Source organism: Petaurus breviceps, unplaced genomic scaffold, assembly GCF_028583685.1.
Source record: "Petaurus breviceps papuanus isolate PSGF00001 unplaced genomic scaffold, PetGlider_PUasm1.0 90743, whole genome shotgun sequence".
NCBI lineage: Eukaryota > Metazoa > Chordata > Mammalia > Diprotodontia > Petauridae > Petaurus > Petaurus breviceps.
Genome location: NW_027187332.1, coordinates 14,518,404 through 14,535,790, shown reverse-complemented (window position 1 = coordinate 14,535,790; position 17,387 = coordinate 14,518,404). Strand labels below are relative to the sequence as shown.

The following is a 17,387-nucleotide window of genomic DNA, read 5'->3' as shown; positions in this document are numbered from 1 at the left end:
ACTTCCAGTTCTTGGGTGACTAAAGCTGTTTTCAAAAATTGGTTTTCAAATTATTTTATCTTGACTATTGGGAAATTTTGCCAAGACAACAGTATCACTTTTAAATAATATCCCAGGTCATCCACTACACTTTGGTCAGTGTATGAGAATGTGAGCATTCAAATTCACCAAGATGTGGATAAAGCTCTCTGTACTTACCAGTGTAGGTATGAAGTGTAAAAGAGAGAGACAGAGAGAGAGAGAAAGAGAAGACAATTCAGTCTGTGCTAAAATATTTTAAATGACAATAACTATTTTTCATTGTATTATCAGTAAAAGCTTATATTTAAGTGAAATACTCAGGAATTTTTTTTAATTTTAAAAAGTTTGCTTTTTACACTATTTTTCTTTTCATACTTTGTAATAAATTTGAATCAGAAATACATTTTTCTTATCCTTTGCTATTATGTTATAACAAACAGATATATTTTAAATTTTTTTTCATTTCATATTTCTATTGGTGTGGATCCCATTACCATATTTTACATATAATTATAGCTTCTAATAGTCAGAATCAGAATAATGTGATCACAGGTTTCATTATTCATCCTAATTTGGATTTAGCTGTACCTTTTATCTCAGTCTCTCTCAATGCCCTTACTAATGTATCACAGGTCTTTATATACCTCTTTTATAATACATCTGTGACTATGATATGGGGTCCAAGAGTGGTGGTTCTACTCTCCTTAACTTTCCATAATGATTTTTGGCAAACCTTTTCCATTTTTCTCCTGGTCATCTTTCTATTTTTCATTCTTCATGGACCCTAGGATGACATGCTTTGTTCAATATTTTGCCAGACTTTCTCTAAACTTGTTTTCCATTCCATTCTATCTTTTTGTTTTATGAAACACAATTTCTCAAACTTGTACATTGGTCTTCATAAAACTTTACAAAAGTGGCTAGGTGGCTCAGTGAATAGAGCACCAGCCCTAGAGTCAGGAAAACCTGAGTTCAAATCCAGCATCAGACACTTAACACAAAAACTAGCCATGTGACCTTGGGCAAGTCACTTAACTCCAACTTCCCTCTAAAAAAACCCTTTACAAAGGAGTTTTTCTTTTAACCTGATCTTGCTTTTGGCAGCTATCTCTCTCTTTGGCAAGGAACCTAGAAGTCTGCTGACCAAGATGCTATCAGGGCTCTTTTGGTCTCCTTGTTGTTAATTAATAGATGAATTATTAATCTCCATTGGTTAAACTTTTTGATAAAATTGTCCTTATATCAGTGTCACTTCTGATATCCATTTCCCAATTTTAAATTTTCAATTATTTGTTTAAATAGTTCAGCATTAAAATGTTGCAGTTGTATACTATATCTTTTTGTCATTATTATTCTTTCTTGTTTAGTTCTGATAAGTCAGTGGTTTAATGATATAAAGATCACTGACTAAGAAAAGGGACAGCTAGATGATGCAGTGGATAGAGTGGTCTAAAGTCAGGAAGACTTATCTACCTGAATTCTAATCCAGCCTCATACACCTATAGCTATGTGGAGCGATGGATAGAATACCAGACCTAAAATCAGGAAGATTCATCTTCATGAGTTCAAATCTGTACTCACATACTTACTAGCTGTGTGATCCTGTCACTTAACCTTGTTTGCCTTAGTTCTTCATCTATAAAATGATCTGGAAAAGGAAATGGCAAACAGCTCTGGTATCCTTGCCAAGAAAACCACAAATGGTATTATAAAGGGTTGGACACAACTGAAATGACTCAACAACAATAGCAACAAAGACTTGGGAAAAACTCCCACATCAATAACAAATCTTTTCCTGTCTATTGAAGAGTCATCTTTTTCATTCTTTACAGTGTTATTTGGTATTTGCCACATTCGTCACCTGACAATTCATTTTTGAAGAAAGCATTTATGACATAGAGATATAAGGATCCTGTACTATATATGTCTTTCTATTCTTTCATGCATTTTTCCTGAACAATGCTTTCCCATATATTTGAACCTCACTTTTCTCCACCTTTACATTGAAGTCACCTAGTATCAGAGTACATATTATTTTAATTTGGAAGATTTTTACTAAATTTTTCATAGGTAGATTTTCTCTACTGCTTCATTCTCAAAAACCATTGCAAAAGCTACAATTATTTCCATGGTAATCTTTTTGGAAAACGGCAATCAGTACTGAATTATATGATGTCCAAATGCCTCAGGAAATATTATCTCTTGTTGCCTCCAGGTTATATAATAAAACCTACTATGCCAACTCCTTTCTTTGCCTCTCAAAGAAATACCTGTGAACTTTCCTTCAATTTAGTCACAGTTTCCTTCTTTCTTCTGGTTTCATTTATAGCCTAGGATGTCAAGGGTGATATGAGTCATATTCTTCAACAGGGCACCTATTTATTGGCCATTGGACAAGGACCTCACATTTAGAGTACTAACCTTCTAATTAAAATGTCTTACCAGTATAACTGTATGTTTCTTACAACCTTCTACCCTATTTCCCATCACTCTGTTAGCAGTTACTGTAGGGGTTCATACAGCACTGATGACCATTTAAAAAAAAATATTTTTCATGGGTTACCATGAAAAAAAAATAACATTATCACGAGGCAGTCAGGCTGCTGCTTATGTATCTCTGTATATAGCTAGGCTGTAATAGAAAAACAGATCTGGTCCATGACTGGGAGGCCATACTCAAAACCTTTCCAGTCTAGGAGAATTTCCTAGAACTTATATTGCAGTGATATAGACTTCAAGAATTCACCATCAAAGTAAATACAAGGTTTTAAAACACAAGATAGGGAAGGAAGACACTAAGCAATTGGGTTCAAGAAAGGTGAACCTTCTTGTAGAAGGTAAGCTGAATCTTGAGGAGGATTTTACAAGATGGATATTTAAGGAATGCATTCTAAGCATGGAGGCCCCAAGAGTTGAGTTTTAGGTCTTCCCTACTCTGGGGATCAAATCAAGTTCCCTTTACCCCAGTGATCAGTATTTGGATTTTTTCCTTCACAAAGGACACCAAAATTGCCCTCTTCCGTAATCAACCTTAAATGAAGCCTTTTCCTTTGGGTATAGAGAGAGGCCTTTTCTTTCATATTCAGTTAAATGGATGCTAACTTCAGTTAAGTGGATACTCTCCAGTGTGAGACCCATTAAGTTTTTTTTTTTGCTTTTTTTTTGGAGGGGGGAAGGCTAGGCAATTGGGGTTGTGACTTGCCCAAGGTCACACAGCTAGTTTTGTGTTAAGTGTCTGAGATTGGAAGTGAACTCAGGTCCTCCTGACTCCAGGGCTGGTACTCTATTCACTGTGCCACCTAGCCGTCCCTGAGGTCTTTTTCTTAATACCTGAAGTCTGTCCATTTCACTTTAGCTCCTCAAAGGATTTCTTCGTGCTGAGGCATTTGAGGACTTTTGTTTTTTTAATCAACTGTCAGCCTGAGTCAAGGCTTCTTTTTTTTTTTATACAGATGTGTTTCTTTGGTAGAAAGTTTTGCTCTTTTTTTTTTATGAAATCTTGCAGTTTTGCCTTAGTCTCTCGGGTTCTCAGTTGTCAGCTGAAGCCTTTGATCTTTCACCTTAGTTTTTGTTTTCCTCCATCTGGGGAATTCTTATACGTACTTTCACTTTCATCTCTAAAGGGTTCTGTATCATATTTACTGCTTATCCAAAGGGTGAGTTGTTTATTAAGTAGATTGTGTTATGGTAGGGTAGAGCTGAGCTGTACTGTATTGTTCCACTCAGCTATCTTGCCTCGTTCACCCATGAGCTATAAATACAGAAGTCTAGAGAAAAATGAAAAGGTAACTACAGATGAATAATCTGAAGAGACTTGATAAGGATGAGGTTTTTTTTTCCATTTAATAGAAAAGGGGAGGCAGAAGGGACCAGGAACATTCCACTAAACTTGAGGGAAAGAATTAAGGTCAGTTTATTTTGTCTATCCAAGTCACTTGGGGCAGCACACGTAGGTTGGTGAACTCTACTCAATGTCCAGCTTCCCATCAGAGGAGAAAGAATCAGAAAGTGAAGAGGGAAATATCAGTGGGGAAAATTGACTGACATTACTAAAAATTTCAGTGAGAAGAAAACTCAAAGACCATAAGCAGATAGATCAACAGGAAAAACATTAACAAAAGAAGGAAATATGGCTCCAGATCCAGAAAACTAGTTGATGTCTATGAATAAATACTGCAAAACAAAGGAAAACAATCCAACACCTGATGAGACAGAGGCTGTGTGAAATGTGAGAACATGGAACCACAACTTCCTGTTCCTGAGTGGTTCAAAATAAAAATGGGAATATGAGAGCAAAATGTATATAGCCTGAGCAGCAAAAATAAGAGCAGAATTGAAAACCTGGAATCTGCAATATGTTCACAAGCAAAACATACTAATCTCAAAAAGACAGGATGCTTAGAGACGACCTAAGGATCATAGGTCTCCCATAAGAATAAGACAGGACAAAAAAAGCCTTTAAATCTATAATGTAGTAGAAGAGAACTACCTAAAACATTTGATATAGAAAGTGAAATGCCAATTTAAAGAATTCATAGGTCATTGCCAGGAAAAAAAGACTGCAAACTCCAAAAGACTTGATGGTTAAATTTAACAGTTCAGTTCAGAAACAACAAATTCTATAAGCAATTAAGAGAAAGACCTCCATATATCAAGGAAAGGAAATTTGAATAATGCAAGACAATTCTGCACCCACCACAAAACACAGGATAGAATGGAATAATGTTTTCTGAAGAGCAGTGGAGCTCAGGATGCAGGCCAGGATGACCTACCCTGCAAATCTGAGCTTGACCATAAATGAGAAAAACATAGCTATTCAAGAATGAAGAGTCATTTGAAACATTTTTAGGGGGAAAATGGAACTGAAGAGATTGTTTGCTTCTCAAACACCTCCAACAACAGAAATTCAAGAGAAGCGAATAGATGTTATAGCCAAGGATGGCAACATACACAGAGTGACTGCAGAGAAACCAGTAAGAGACTTAACTTTTAGATTATGATGAAGGTGGAAATCCTGGTAAGGTAGCCTGAGGCATCATTGGTAGTCTGCATAATCTAGGACAGGGTGAGGGGACTGTACCTTGGACTGTATACCTTGGGACTGTATCCATCTGATACCTGAAATGATTGGCTTTGTTCTGAGGGTGAAGTATAATGAAAAAGAGGGGCAAGCTGTACAGGGCCTAGTCAGAAACTGCTTTAGAAGGGAAAATCTAGAATTCATACTTTAGAAGTTTTGACTGAATGAAGAATATAGGAAATAGAGATACACTAAATAATCATAGGAATCACAAAGCAGAGAAAAAGGGTCTGGAGTAGACAGAGAGGATAAAGAAAAGAGCGAAATTATTTTTGGAATTCACAAAAATGAATATTTACAAACTAGTGAATAAGCTAGTTGACTGAAGAAGAACAAGGAGGAATCTAACTAAAAAGGGAAAAAAAAGAGGGGAGAGAATTATATGAGTAGATAAAAGCAGGTGAGAAAAAGGAACTAAACAAGGTAACAAACAAGAAAAAGGGATCGGGTGGCAATAGTGGTGGGAGGAGCCAATGAAAATGGGCCCACCAAAAAAAAAAAAAGGACAAGTGCTATATTTACAGCAGAAGAAAGAACAACTTTTTTTTAAATGCCTAATATTAGAGATGAATGAGGAAAATATAAACCTAACTCTCATAACTTCAAATGTGAGTGTAATCCAATAAAACAAAAAGAGCAACAGATTAGATTTTTTAAAAACTCCTACAGCCTATTGACTACAAAAAACACATTTAATAAACAAAAGCAAAGGCAAAAGAAAACTCAGGAGATAAGAAAAATGTTTACCATGCATCAAGTGAATTCAAAAAAGCAGGAGCTGCAACCATTTTATCTGACAAAGCAAAAACAAACACTCAAAAATAAAAAAGGATAAAAAAGAAACTGCTGAAAGGAACCATAGTCAACAAATCATCAGTAATAAACTTATACTCTCCAAATTGATAAAGGAAAGATCCGTGCTATGAGAAATCATAGATAGTAACACAATAGTGGCAACATTCTTCAATATCCCTCTATCAGTTTGGGGTAAGTAACAGATAAACAAAAGGGAAAATATGGGACTGAACAAATTTCTAGTGAAAGTAAATTTAAAAGAATTTCAGAATCTTCTAAGTGGGATAGCAGAAGCAATATACATATTTTTCTACACCACATGGAACTTTTACAAAAATTGACACGTAGGGGTGGCTAGGTGGCATAATGAGTAAAGCGCAGGCCCGGAAGTCAGGAGGACCCGAGTTCGGGTTCCAGCCTCAGACACTTAACACCCACACAAAAAGACTAGCCATGTAACCTTGGGCAAGTTACTTAACCCCAATTGCTCTCCAAAAAGCCAAAAAAGAAAAATTGACATGTACTAGGGCACAGGGATATTACAAACAAATGTAAAAAGTCAGAAATGGTTAATATGTCCTTTATAGACTATAATGCAAAATAAGAATAGTTATTGTTTCAGAGACTACAAACAAAAGATGTGGACCCAAATGGAAACTTAACAGTGAAATCCTAAATAGTGATGGATCAAAAAACCAAATCATACAAATAATTCAAAACTATATAAACTAAAATGATAGTGATGAAATAATGCATCAAAATTTCTGGGCTGCAGCTAAAGCAGTCCTCAGGGGGGAAATCATACACTTATAAACATACATTAACAAAATAGAAAAAGAAAGAATTGGTAAAAAGTGTAGACATAGTGGGACTTTTTTTTTTTTTGCTTTTTTGGAGGGCAATTAGAGTTAAGTGACTTGCCCAAAGTCACACAGCTAGTAAGTGTGTCAAGTGTCTGAGGTCAGATTTGAACTCAGGTCCTCCTGACTCCTGGGCCAGTGCTCTATTCACTGTGCCACCTAGCTGCCACAAGGGACCTTTTTTAATATAGAAAGAGGCATCTTTCTTTTTTTTTTAATTAATTTGTTTGTTTCCTTTTCGTTTACAGGATTCAATTCCACAGTTCCTTGAGTTTCACATTTTGTCCCCCTCCCTCCCTCTCCGCCCCCATGACGGCTTATAGTCAAGTATAGGATCTGTAAATACTTTCACATTATACATTAGTCAGGTTATAAGGACGGATTGTACCAGCTGGAATGAAAAATGGTAAAGAGGACATAAAACCAAATAAGAGAAGGAAAAAGATCAGGTATTTTGCTTCCACCTGGATATAAACTTAGTTCTTTCTAGTTCTTCCTCTGGATGCACATATTTCTCTCCATCATGAGTCTTTTGGGATTGACTTATATCACTCCATTGCTGAGAAGAGTCCAGTCTATCAAAGTTGGTCATCACACATACGTTGTGTCTGTAATTGTGTACAAAATTCTCCTGGTTCTACTCTTCTCACTCAGCATCAGTTCTTTTAAGCCTCTCTAGGTAAATATGAAGACTGCCTGCTCCCCGTTTCTTATAGCGCAATAATATTCCATGACATGCATATACCACAACTTGTTCAGCCATTCCCCAATTGATAGGCACCCCCTTAATTTCCAATTCTTTGCTACCACAAAAAGAGCTGCTATAAACATTTTTGTACATATGGGTCTTTCTCTCATTTCTATGATCTCTTTGGGATATAACCCTAGGAGTGGTATTGCTGGATCAAAGGGTATGAAAGTATTTATAGCCCTTTGGGCATAATTCCAGATTGCTCTCCAGAAAGGCTGGATCAGTTCACTCCACCAGCAATGCATTAGTGTTCCAATTTGCCGACATCCTCTCCACCATTTGTCATTTTCCGGTTTTGTCATCTTAGCCAATCTGACTGGTGAGATGTGGTACCTCGGAGTTGTTTTGATTTGCATTTCTCTAATCAATAGTGAATTAGAGCATTTCTTCATGTGCTTATAAAAAGCTTTAATTTCTTTCTCTGAAAACTGCCTGTTCATATCCTTTGACCATTTATCAATTGGGGAATGACTTGTATTCTTATCAATTTGACTCAATTCTCTGTATATTTTAGTCCTTTGTCAGACACATAGTCCTTTGACAAAGTCCTTTGTCAGAGACATAGGTTGTAAAGATTCTTTCCCAATTTCCCACCTCCCTCTTAATCTTGGTTACATTGGCTTTGTTTGTACAGAAACTTTTCAATTTCATGTAGTCAAAATTATCCATTTTACATTTTATAATGTTCTCTAATTCTTGTTTAGTCACAAAGTCTTTCCCTCTCCACAAGTCTGATAGGTAAACTATTCCTTGTTTTAGGAGACTGCTTACAGTATCAACCTTTATACCTAGATCATGGACCCATTTATACTTGATTTTGGTATATGGTGTCAGATAATGGTCTATGCCCAGTTTCTGCCACACTATATTCCAGTTTTCCTGGCAGTTTTTGTCAAATAGTGAGTTCTTATCCCAAAAACCAGGGTCTGGAGGTTTATCAAACAATACATTACTATAGTCATTGACTTCTGAATCTCGTGTGCCTAATCTATTCCATTGATCCACTCCTCTATTCCTCAGCCAGTACCAAGTAGTTTTGATGACGGCTCCTTTATAATACAGATTGAAATCTGGTATAGCTAGTCCACCTTCCCTAGCATTCCTTTTCATTAATTCCCTTGATATTCTGGACTGTTTATTCTTCCAAATGAATTTTGTTACTATTTTTTCTAGCTCTATAAAGTAATTTTTTGGTAAATTAATTGGTATGGCACTAAATATATAATTTAATTTAGGTAAAATTGTCATTTTTATTATATTAGCTCGACCCAGCCACGAGCAATTGATATTTTTCCAATTAGTTAGATCTGACTTTATTTGTGTGAAAAGTGTTTTATAGTTGTGGTCATATAGGTCCTGGGTTTGTTTTGGCAGGTAGATTCCCAAATATTTTATAATGTCTACAGTAACTTTAAATGGGATTTCTCTTTCTATCTCTTGCTGTTGAATTTCATTAGAAATATATAAGAATGCCGAGGATTTATGTGGGTTTATTTTATATCTTGCAACTTTGCCAAATTTATTTATTGTCTCAAGTAGTTTTTTATTTGATTCTCTAGGATTCTCTAAGTATATTATCATATCATCTGCAAAGATGATAGCTTGGTCTCTTCTTTGCCTAATTTGATTCCTTTGATTTCTTTTTCTTCTCTAATTGCTACTGCTAACATTTCTAGTATCAGATTGAATAAGAGGGGTGATAGTGGACACCCTTGTTTCACCCCTGATCTTATGGGAAATTCTTCTAGCTCCCCATTACATATAATACTTGCTGATGGCTTTAAATAGATGCTACCTATTATTTTAAGGAAGGATCCATTTATTCTTATACTTTCTAATGTTTTTAATAGGAATGGATGTTGTATTTTGTCAAAAGCCTTTTCTGCATCTATTGAGATGATCATGTAGTTTCTGCTAGTTTTATTGTTGATATGATCAATTATACTGATGGTTTTCCTAATATTAAACCATCCTTGCATTCCTGGAATAAATTCTACCTGATCAAAGTGTATTATTCTTGAGATAAGTTGCTGTAAACTTTTTGCTAGTATTTCATTTAGAATTTTTGCATCTATATTCATGAGGGAGATTGGTCTATAATTTTCTTTCTCTGTTTTATCTCTTCCTGATTTAGGTATCAGTACCATATTTGTGTCATAAAAAGAATTTGGTAGGACTCCTTCTTCACTAATTTTCCCAAATAGTTTGTAGAGTATTGGAATCAATTGTTCTTTAAATATTTGATAGAATTCACTAGTGAATCCATCTGGCCCTGGAGATTTTTTCCTAGGGAGCTGATTGATGGCTTGTTCAATTTCTTTTTCTGAGATGGGATTATTTAAGTAATTTATTCCTCTTCAGTTAATCTGGGCAACTTGTATGTTTGTAAATATTCATCCATTTCCCTAAGATTGTCAAATTTATGTGCATACAATTGGGAAAAATAATTCCTAATTATTGTTTTGATTTCCTCTTCATTGGAGGTAGATTGACCCTTTTCATTTTTGATACTCATAATTTGGTTTTCTTCTTTATTTTTTTATCATATTGACTAAGGGTCTATCAATTTTGTTGGTTTTTTCATAAAACCAGCTCTTGGTTTTATTTATTAATTCAATAGTTTTCTTAATTTCAATTTTATTAATCTCTCCTTTTGTCTTCAATATTTCTAATTTAGTATTTAATTGGGGATTTTGAATTTGTTCTTTTTCTAGGTTTTTTAATTGCATGCCCAATTTGTTGAGCTCCCTTTTCTCTAATCACATATGCACTCAGGGATATAAAACTTCCCCTAAGAACTGCCTTTAATGGATCCCACAGATTTTGGTATGTTGTCTCATTATTATCATTCTCTTGAATGAAATTACTGATTGTTTCTATGATTTCTTGTTTGACCCACTCATTCTTTAGGATTAAATTGTTTAATTTCCAGTTAGTTTTTAGTCTGTCTTTCCCTGGCCCTTTATTGCATATAATTTTTATTGCATCATGATCTGAGGAGGATGCATTTAATATTTCTGCCTTACTGCATAGAATTGTGAGGTTTTTATGCCCTAGAACATGGTCAGTTTTTGAGTATGTGCCATGAACCACTGAGAAGAAAGTATATTCCTTTTTATCCCCATTCAGTTTTCTCCAGAGATCTATCATACCTATCCTCTCTAAAATCCTGTTCACCTCCTTAACTTCTTTCTTGTTTATTTTGAGTTTGGATTTATCAAGTTCAGAAAGGGGGAGATTAAGGTCTCCCACTAGTATAGTTTTGCTATCTATTTCTTCCTCTGATTCCTTTACCTCCTCCCCTAGGAATTTGGATGCTACACCACTTGGTGAATATATGTTAAGTAATGATATTGCTTCATTCTGGATGGTGCCTTTTAACAGGATATAGTTTCCTTCCTTATCTCTTTTAATTAGGTCAATTTTTGCTTTTGCTTTATCTGAGATAAGGATTGCTACTCCTGCTTTTTTTTACTTTAGCTGAGGCATGATATAGTTTATTCCATCCTTTTACCTTTACCTTGTGTGTATCCCTCTGTTTCAGATATGTTTCTTGTAAACAGCATATTGTAGGATTATGATTTCTAATCCATTCTGCTATCCATCTCCATTTTATGGGAGAGTTCATTCCATTCACATTTACAGTTATGATTGTTATCTGTTTCTTTCCCTCCATCCTATTCCTGCCCCTGTTAATGTTCATATTTTCCCTATCTTCTCCCTTTCCCCCTTAATAGTTTTCTTTTTGACCACCACCTCCCTCAGTGTTCCCTTTTCAGCCCCCCTCCCTTTTCCTCCCCTTTCCCCTTCCTACTTCCCTCCCTACAAACCACTCCCACCCCCCTTTCATAACCCTTTCCCCCTCCTACTGCTTGTAGGATATTTTTATACTTAATGAAATATGCTATTTCTTCTTCGCATCAAGAGTGACAGGAACAAATCTCATGCGAAGCTCCTCTCCTACCCCTCTTTCCCTCTAAAATGATACTTTTTGCATTTCTTCTCCATAGAGTCCTGTGCTTACCTGGTTGTTATTCCCTCCTTGTACCAGAACCAATGAGGGAAAAGCTCTTATGCTTCCCAACTCCCTCCCTTTTTTTCCTCTGCTATACAGTTTTTATGCCTCTATGTGTGGCATAATTCACCCTTTACCACTTCAACTATTCCCTTTCTTCCATTGCAGTCCCTTTGTAGCCCTTAATAAGATTTTTTAAAATTGTCATTATGTGTATTTTATACTCATATCCTCTACTTGTCTATAACCAGTTTGCTCTTATCAAATAGCAGGGTGTGTGTGTGTTCTCCTTGTTTACCTTTCTAAGTCACTGTTGCATCTTGTAATTGGAGGTTGAATTTTCCATTGAGTTCTGGCTTTTTTATCAAGAAGGTCTGGAACTCTGTTATATCATTGAATGACCATCTCTTTGCCTGGAAGAATATGCTCAGTCTCGCTGGGTATGTGATCCTTGGTTGTAACCCGAGCTCTTTTGCCTTCCGGAAAATTGTATTCCACTGCCTCTGATCTTTCAGTGTAGAAGCTGCCAAATCCTGTGCAATCCTCACTGTGGACCCTTGATATTTGAATTGTTTCTTTCTGGCTGCTTGAAGTATTTTCTCTTTTGTCTGGTAGTTCTGGAGTTTGGCCACAACATTTTGAGGACTTTTCAGTTTGGGATCTCTTTCAGCAGATGTCCGGTGGATTCTCTCGATTTCTATTTTACCCTCAGGTTCTAGTATCTCAGGGCAGTTTTCCCTAACAAGCTCTTGGAGAATGTTGTCCAGGCTCATTTTTTCATCATAATTTTCTGGTAGGCCTATGATTCTCAGATTATTTCTCCTGGATCTGTTTTCCAGGTCAGTTATTTTTTCTTTGAGGTATTTTACCTCTTTTTCTAATTTTTCATTCTTGTTTTGCTTGACTAATTCTTGGTTCCTCATAGTTATTTGTTTCCATTTGGTTAATTCTAGTTTTTAGTGAATTATTTTCCTTGGTTAACTTTTGAAGCTCCTTTTCCATATCATACACTTTTCTTTTTAGAGAGATGTTTTCCTCATTATAAAATGTTTTTCTAATTCTGCTATTTTCGTTTTCAGAGAATTATTCATTTTGTCTTCTATCTCTTTCATTTTGTTTTCAAAGTTCCTTTTGATCTCATCTAGGAGAGCCTTCTGTGCTTGGGACCCATTCCCTGTTAAAGTTTCAGCTTTGGGTGTGGAGTCCACATTGTCTCCCTCTGAGGTTGGTCCCTCCCTCTGAGGATAGTAGAACTCCAGAGTCTTTGTCTTTGTAGTCTGCTTTCTACCCATTTTGGGGCAGGGTCCTAGCCACACCCTTCCTCTAGGATCCCAAGCCTTTACTGTAGAGGGTTTTGCCCTGGGGCAAGAGTTAATATGTTTTCTGGGTCAGAGGGGGGGGTTTGGAGCAAGTGAGGTTCACTCTGTCATCCTAGTCTTTGGAGGTCCTGAAAGGGGCTTTTTAAAAAAAATTTCTGGGCTATGAAGTGGTAGCCCCAGGAGTGTTTGCTGTCCAGGACAGGGGCCCCTGTATTTGCTTCTTACCTTGCTCTTTCCAGTCCCAGCCCTTTGGTGATAGGCCTGGTAGTGGACCTTGTGGTTGGTGGGAAGACTTGCCCTCCAAGTTGATCAGGCCCCTTCCGGCCTGCCTCTGCTGGCTGCGCCTTCTAGGCCTGCCTCTGCATCTCAAGAGGCATCTATCTTAAAACCAAAAGGAAGTATCATATGCAATAAGGATATAGTAGAAGTTTTTCCAATAAATATGGAAGAGAAACAAATGCCTACTCTCTCCAATATTATTTGATATAGTTCTGGAAATACTAGCAACAGCAATAAGTTAAGAGAAAGAAATAAAATCATAGAGATGGGTAAAGGGGAGATGGAACTTTTCCTATTTGCTCATATGATAGTATACTTGGAAAATCCTAGAGAATCAGCAAAGTTGCTAATTAAGACAATAACCAGCAGAGTTTTAGGCAACAAAATAAATCCTCAAAAGTCAACAGCTTTTCTATATGAGAATAACAAAACATAAGAAGCAATAATAGAAAAGGAAAATCCTTCTAAGTAACTAACTTGCAGAAAATACCTGGGAATCAACTTACCAAAGTACATAAAAGACTTCTATAGATTCAATTACAAAGTATTCATCAAAGAAATAAAGAGCCTGAATAGCTAGAGGAATATTCAGTACACTTGGCTGGAAAATATCAATATAATACAAGTAGATTCTAATCAGCCTGGAAGTATGGATGCTTAGCCTGTACCCACACCACATTACACTGGTAATGGGCCCTGCCAGCAGCCACAATGGAGAATAAGAATGGAGGAACAGGAAAATAGAAACCATCCTCCAGGGAGGGCAGAGTATAATTTTTTTTTTCCCCAAAGTATTTAGAGATAAATGTATATACATATTTAGACCCATATACATGAGAGCAGTTAGGTGGTACAGTGGATAGAGTACCAGTCCTGGAGTCAGGAAGGCTTATCTTCCTGGCATTCAAAACCTGACCGTAGACAAGTTACTAGCTGTGTGACCCTGGGCAAGTCACTGAACTCTGCCTCATTTTCCTCAGCTATAAAATGAGTTGGAGAATGAAATGGCAAAGTGCTTCAATATCTTTACCAAGAAAACCCCAAATAGGGTCACCCAAAGTAGGACACAATGGAACAACATTTTATATGTGTGTGTGTTTATACATGTACATATACATATATGTGTATACATATTTTACATTTTTGTGTATATACACATACACACACACACGTGTGTGTGTGTGTGTGTGTGTGTGTATGTGTATGTGTGTGACTCCCATACCTAGCAGTTGTTGCAGGGCAGGGTGGGGTGGGGCAGGGTGGAGGAAAGGAGGTGCTTCTGGGATGACTAAGGAGATGAGGAGGAAGTCTATTCTTTCCCAGAACCTGTCTTTGGCCATGACTTTCTCCCTAGCCATCTCCCTCTTTTCAGCCCTACTGGAAGACCCTGGAAAGAAGTACTAGAGGTAACCACCTCAACAGTACTAGCTGCAAGGTTGCTTATGATTTTTGATCCCCAAAGGCTACTAAGCTCATTTGTCTAGGACTCATCTGGAACCACGTTGTCCTTTGTTTTGAGGATACCCATAAAAATATGAGTCAATAGTCTCTTTTGTACAGCACTAAGCCTTTATTTTGCCAGGAAAAGTGTTCATTCAGCAATAAAAATATCTCTTTCCCTTTCTCTCTCCCTCTCTCCCTCCCTCCTTTTCCCTCTCCTCTCTTTTTCCTTCCTTCCCTTCTTTTATAAATGCCAAACACTTTGATATATAAATTGAATATGTATCAATGTATAAGCACAGTTATCAATAATTACTAAATTATTTATACCTATGTTCATACTCTCCTTCTGAACCTAAAGATATCTATTCAAATGCCCTCAATAGTAATGTTAGCTGATTATTTTTAAAAGGAATTTGTATTACTTCATTATGACTTAAATATTCCTTTGATAGAACAGCCCCCAGCAACCATAATTTAAATAAACCTGACATTGGGCTGACAATGAGAGTCTATATAGGCAAATACAGATAAAATAAATTTATTGATAAACAATAAATTTAGTATAGACATTGCTTAGTGATGTTAAGTCTTGTGTTCATATTAATAGCCTTTATTTTTTTATATAATAACTTTGTTCTAGAGTGATTTTAAAATTAAATTTCTTAAGTATAGTTACTCAGTTCAAATTTAACTATTATTATATTATATATAATTATATATTATATCATATATTATATATATTATATTAACTAAATATAACTAATAAAACAAATTTAAATATGCTGCCCAGTGTAGAAAGAAATAAGAACTTAAGGGCATGGCTAGGTGGTACCGTGAATAGAACACCGGCCCTGGAGTCAGGAGGACCTGGGTTCGGATCTGGCCTCAGACACTTAACACAAAAACTAGCCATGTCACCCTGGGCAAGTCACTTAATCCCAATTGCCCCCCCCAAAAAAGCAAAAAAAATAAAATAATAGGGGCAGCCAGGTGGCGCAGTGAGTAAGAGCTCCAGCCCCGGAGTTGGGAGACCCAGGATCCGTTCCAGCCTCAGATACTTAACACCCACACAAAATGACTGGCCGTGTAACCCTGAGCAAGTTACTTAACCCCAATTGCTTTAAAAAAAAAACTTTAAGTAAAAAATTTTAAAAGAAAATTATTTGCATATTTAGGGAACAAAAGGCAGTTTATACATTATTTTACATTTATATGCTATCTAAAATTATTATTTTACTATTTATATACTATGGGAGGGAGGGGCTAGGTGGCATAATGGATAGAGTACTGGTCTTAGAGTTAGGAGGACCTGAGTTCAAATGTGACCTTAGACATCAACTGTGTGCCTCAGCACAAGTCACTTAACCTCTTTTTGACTCAATTTCTTCATTATTAAAATTAGCTGGAAAAGGAAATGGCAGACCACTTTAGTATCTTTGCCGAGAAAACCCCAAATGGGACCGCAAAGAGTCTGATACAATCACAAAATGACTAATCAACAATAACAAAACATACTGTCTTCATTCTCCTGCTTTGTATGACTGTTTTTATTTGGGGGCATCATAGATATTGTGTCTCTAAGTTCACATCTGATTTTTTTTTATAGGACCTACCCAATAATATGATTCACCAGGTTGCCATTAAGTCTCTTCCTCAAGAGTGGTTGTGGTGTGAAACATGGTGTGATGATGAATCCAAAAAAAGGGCCAAAACAATTGATCTGGTAAGTTTCTCTGTATAACTCAGGGCATACATATAAATATGTAGAAAACGTAGAAAAGAAAGAATCCTGATCCCACTGAAAGATTGAAAGTTAAGTCCTGGGGGAGACTCTGCCCTGCATTAGTGACCACAGAACAGCTAGGGGAACATTGTGTCTCAAGACCTTCATTTATTACAAAAGGGCCAAGAATTTCTATGCACATCAAGCATTATCGATTTGATCCTGAATTATGACAAAATATGCTGCACTGGATTTTTCAAATATATATAGACATTATTATGATTGATAAAATATAAATTTATAAGTGTTCTGAATTTGTACTAGTTTTTGCCATTATGTGTTTTCTCACTCAATTGATAATATTAATACAACTACTACTTTCTAGAGGTCTCAAAAACATTTTTTAAATACTTAAAATATTCAAAAGATATGCCCATAGTCAAACAGGTTGGTCTAGGGGAAGGCCTTCAACAAGGGTTCCTCTTGCATGTATAGTTTATGTGAGGACACAGGTAAGAAATAACCAGAATGCGAAGGCATAGATGAGTGTTCTACACTGTTAAAGGGAATAAATGGAAATAGCTAAATATTGGGAATTTGTGTAGATTTTACAAATGGTATGGTACATCAGTTTTCTAGGAATTTTTATTCATTGTTCAATGTGATTTATTGATTTAAATCAGTAAGCATAAGGGACATACTAGAAAGACCATCACTAGCAACTAAGCATAAATGTTCATGGACATGGAATTCATAGAATTAATTATCCTTGTTAAAGCCTATTCTAATAAGCCCATAGTATGAATTTTCCCAAGTGATGCCAGGCAACATCAACCTTGTTCATGTTTATTTCACTTTCTATTCTTTTGCTTTGATGAACTATTCTTCCAATCCATCAGTAATCATTTAATATATGCTTGCTATGTGCCAAGCCCTGTGCTAAGTGTTAGGGGTACAATAAGAGGTGAAAGACAGTCCCTGCCCTCAAGGAGTTCACAATCTAATGAGGGAGACAACATGAAAACATATATACAGGCAGGCTATATACAGGATAAATAGGAAATAACAGTGTAGAGGCACTAAAATTAAGATTAGGAAAGG

The 17,387-nt window shown here is 36.1% G+C and overlaps 1 protein-coding gene across 2 annotated transcripts in view; it reads left to right on the top strand.

Moving 5' to 3' along the window:
- Positions 1-17,387, top strand: part of UGGT2 (UDP-glucose glycoprotein glucosyltransferase 2) — a 233,044-nt gene that overhangs the window by 194,227 nt on the left and 21,430 nt on the right. For both annotated transcript variants that reach the window (XM_069067351.1, XM_069067350.1), the window contains one exon: positions 16,170-16,286. In XM_069067351.1, the coding sequence (XP_068923452.1) occupies positions 16,170-16,286 (117 nt within the window). The remainder of the gene's footprint in view (positions 1-16,169; positions 16,287-17,387) is intronic.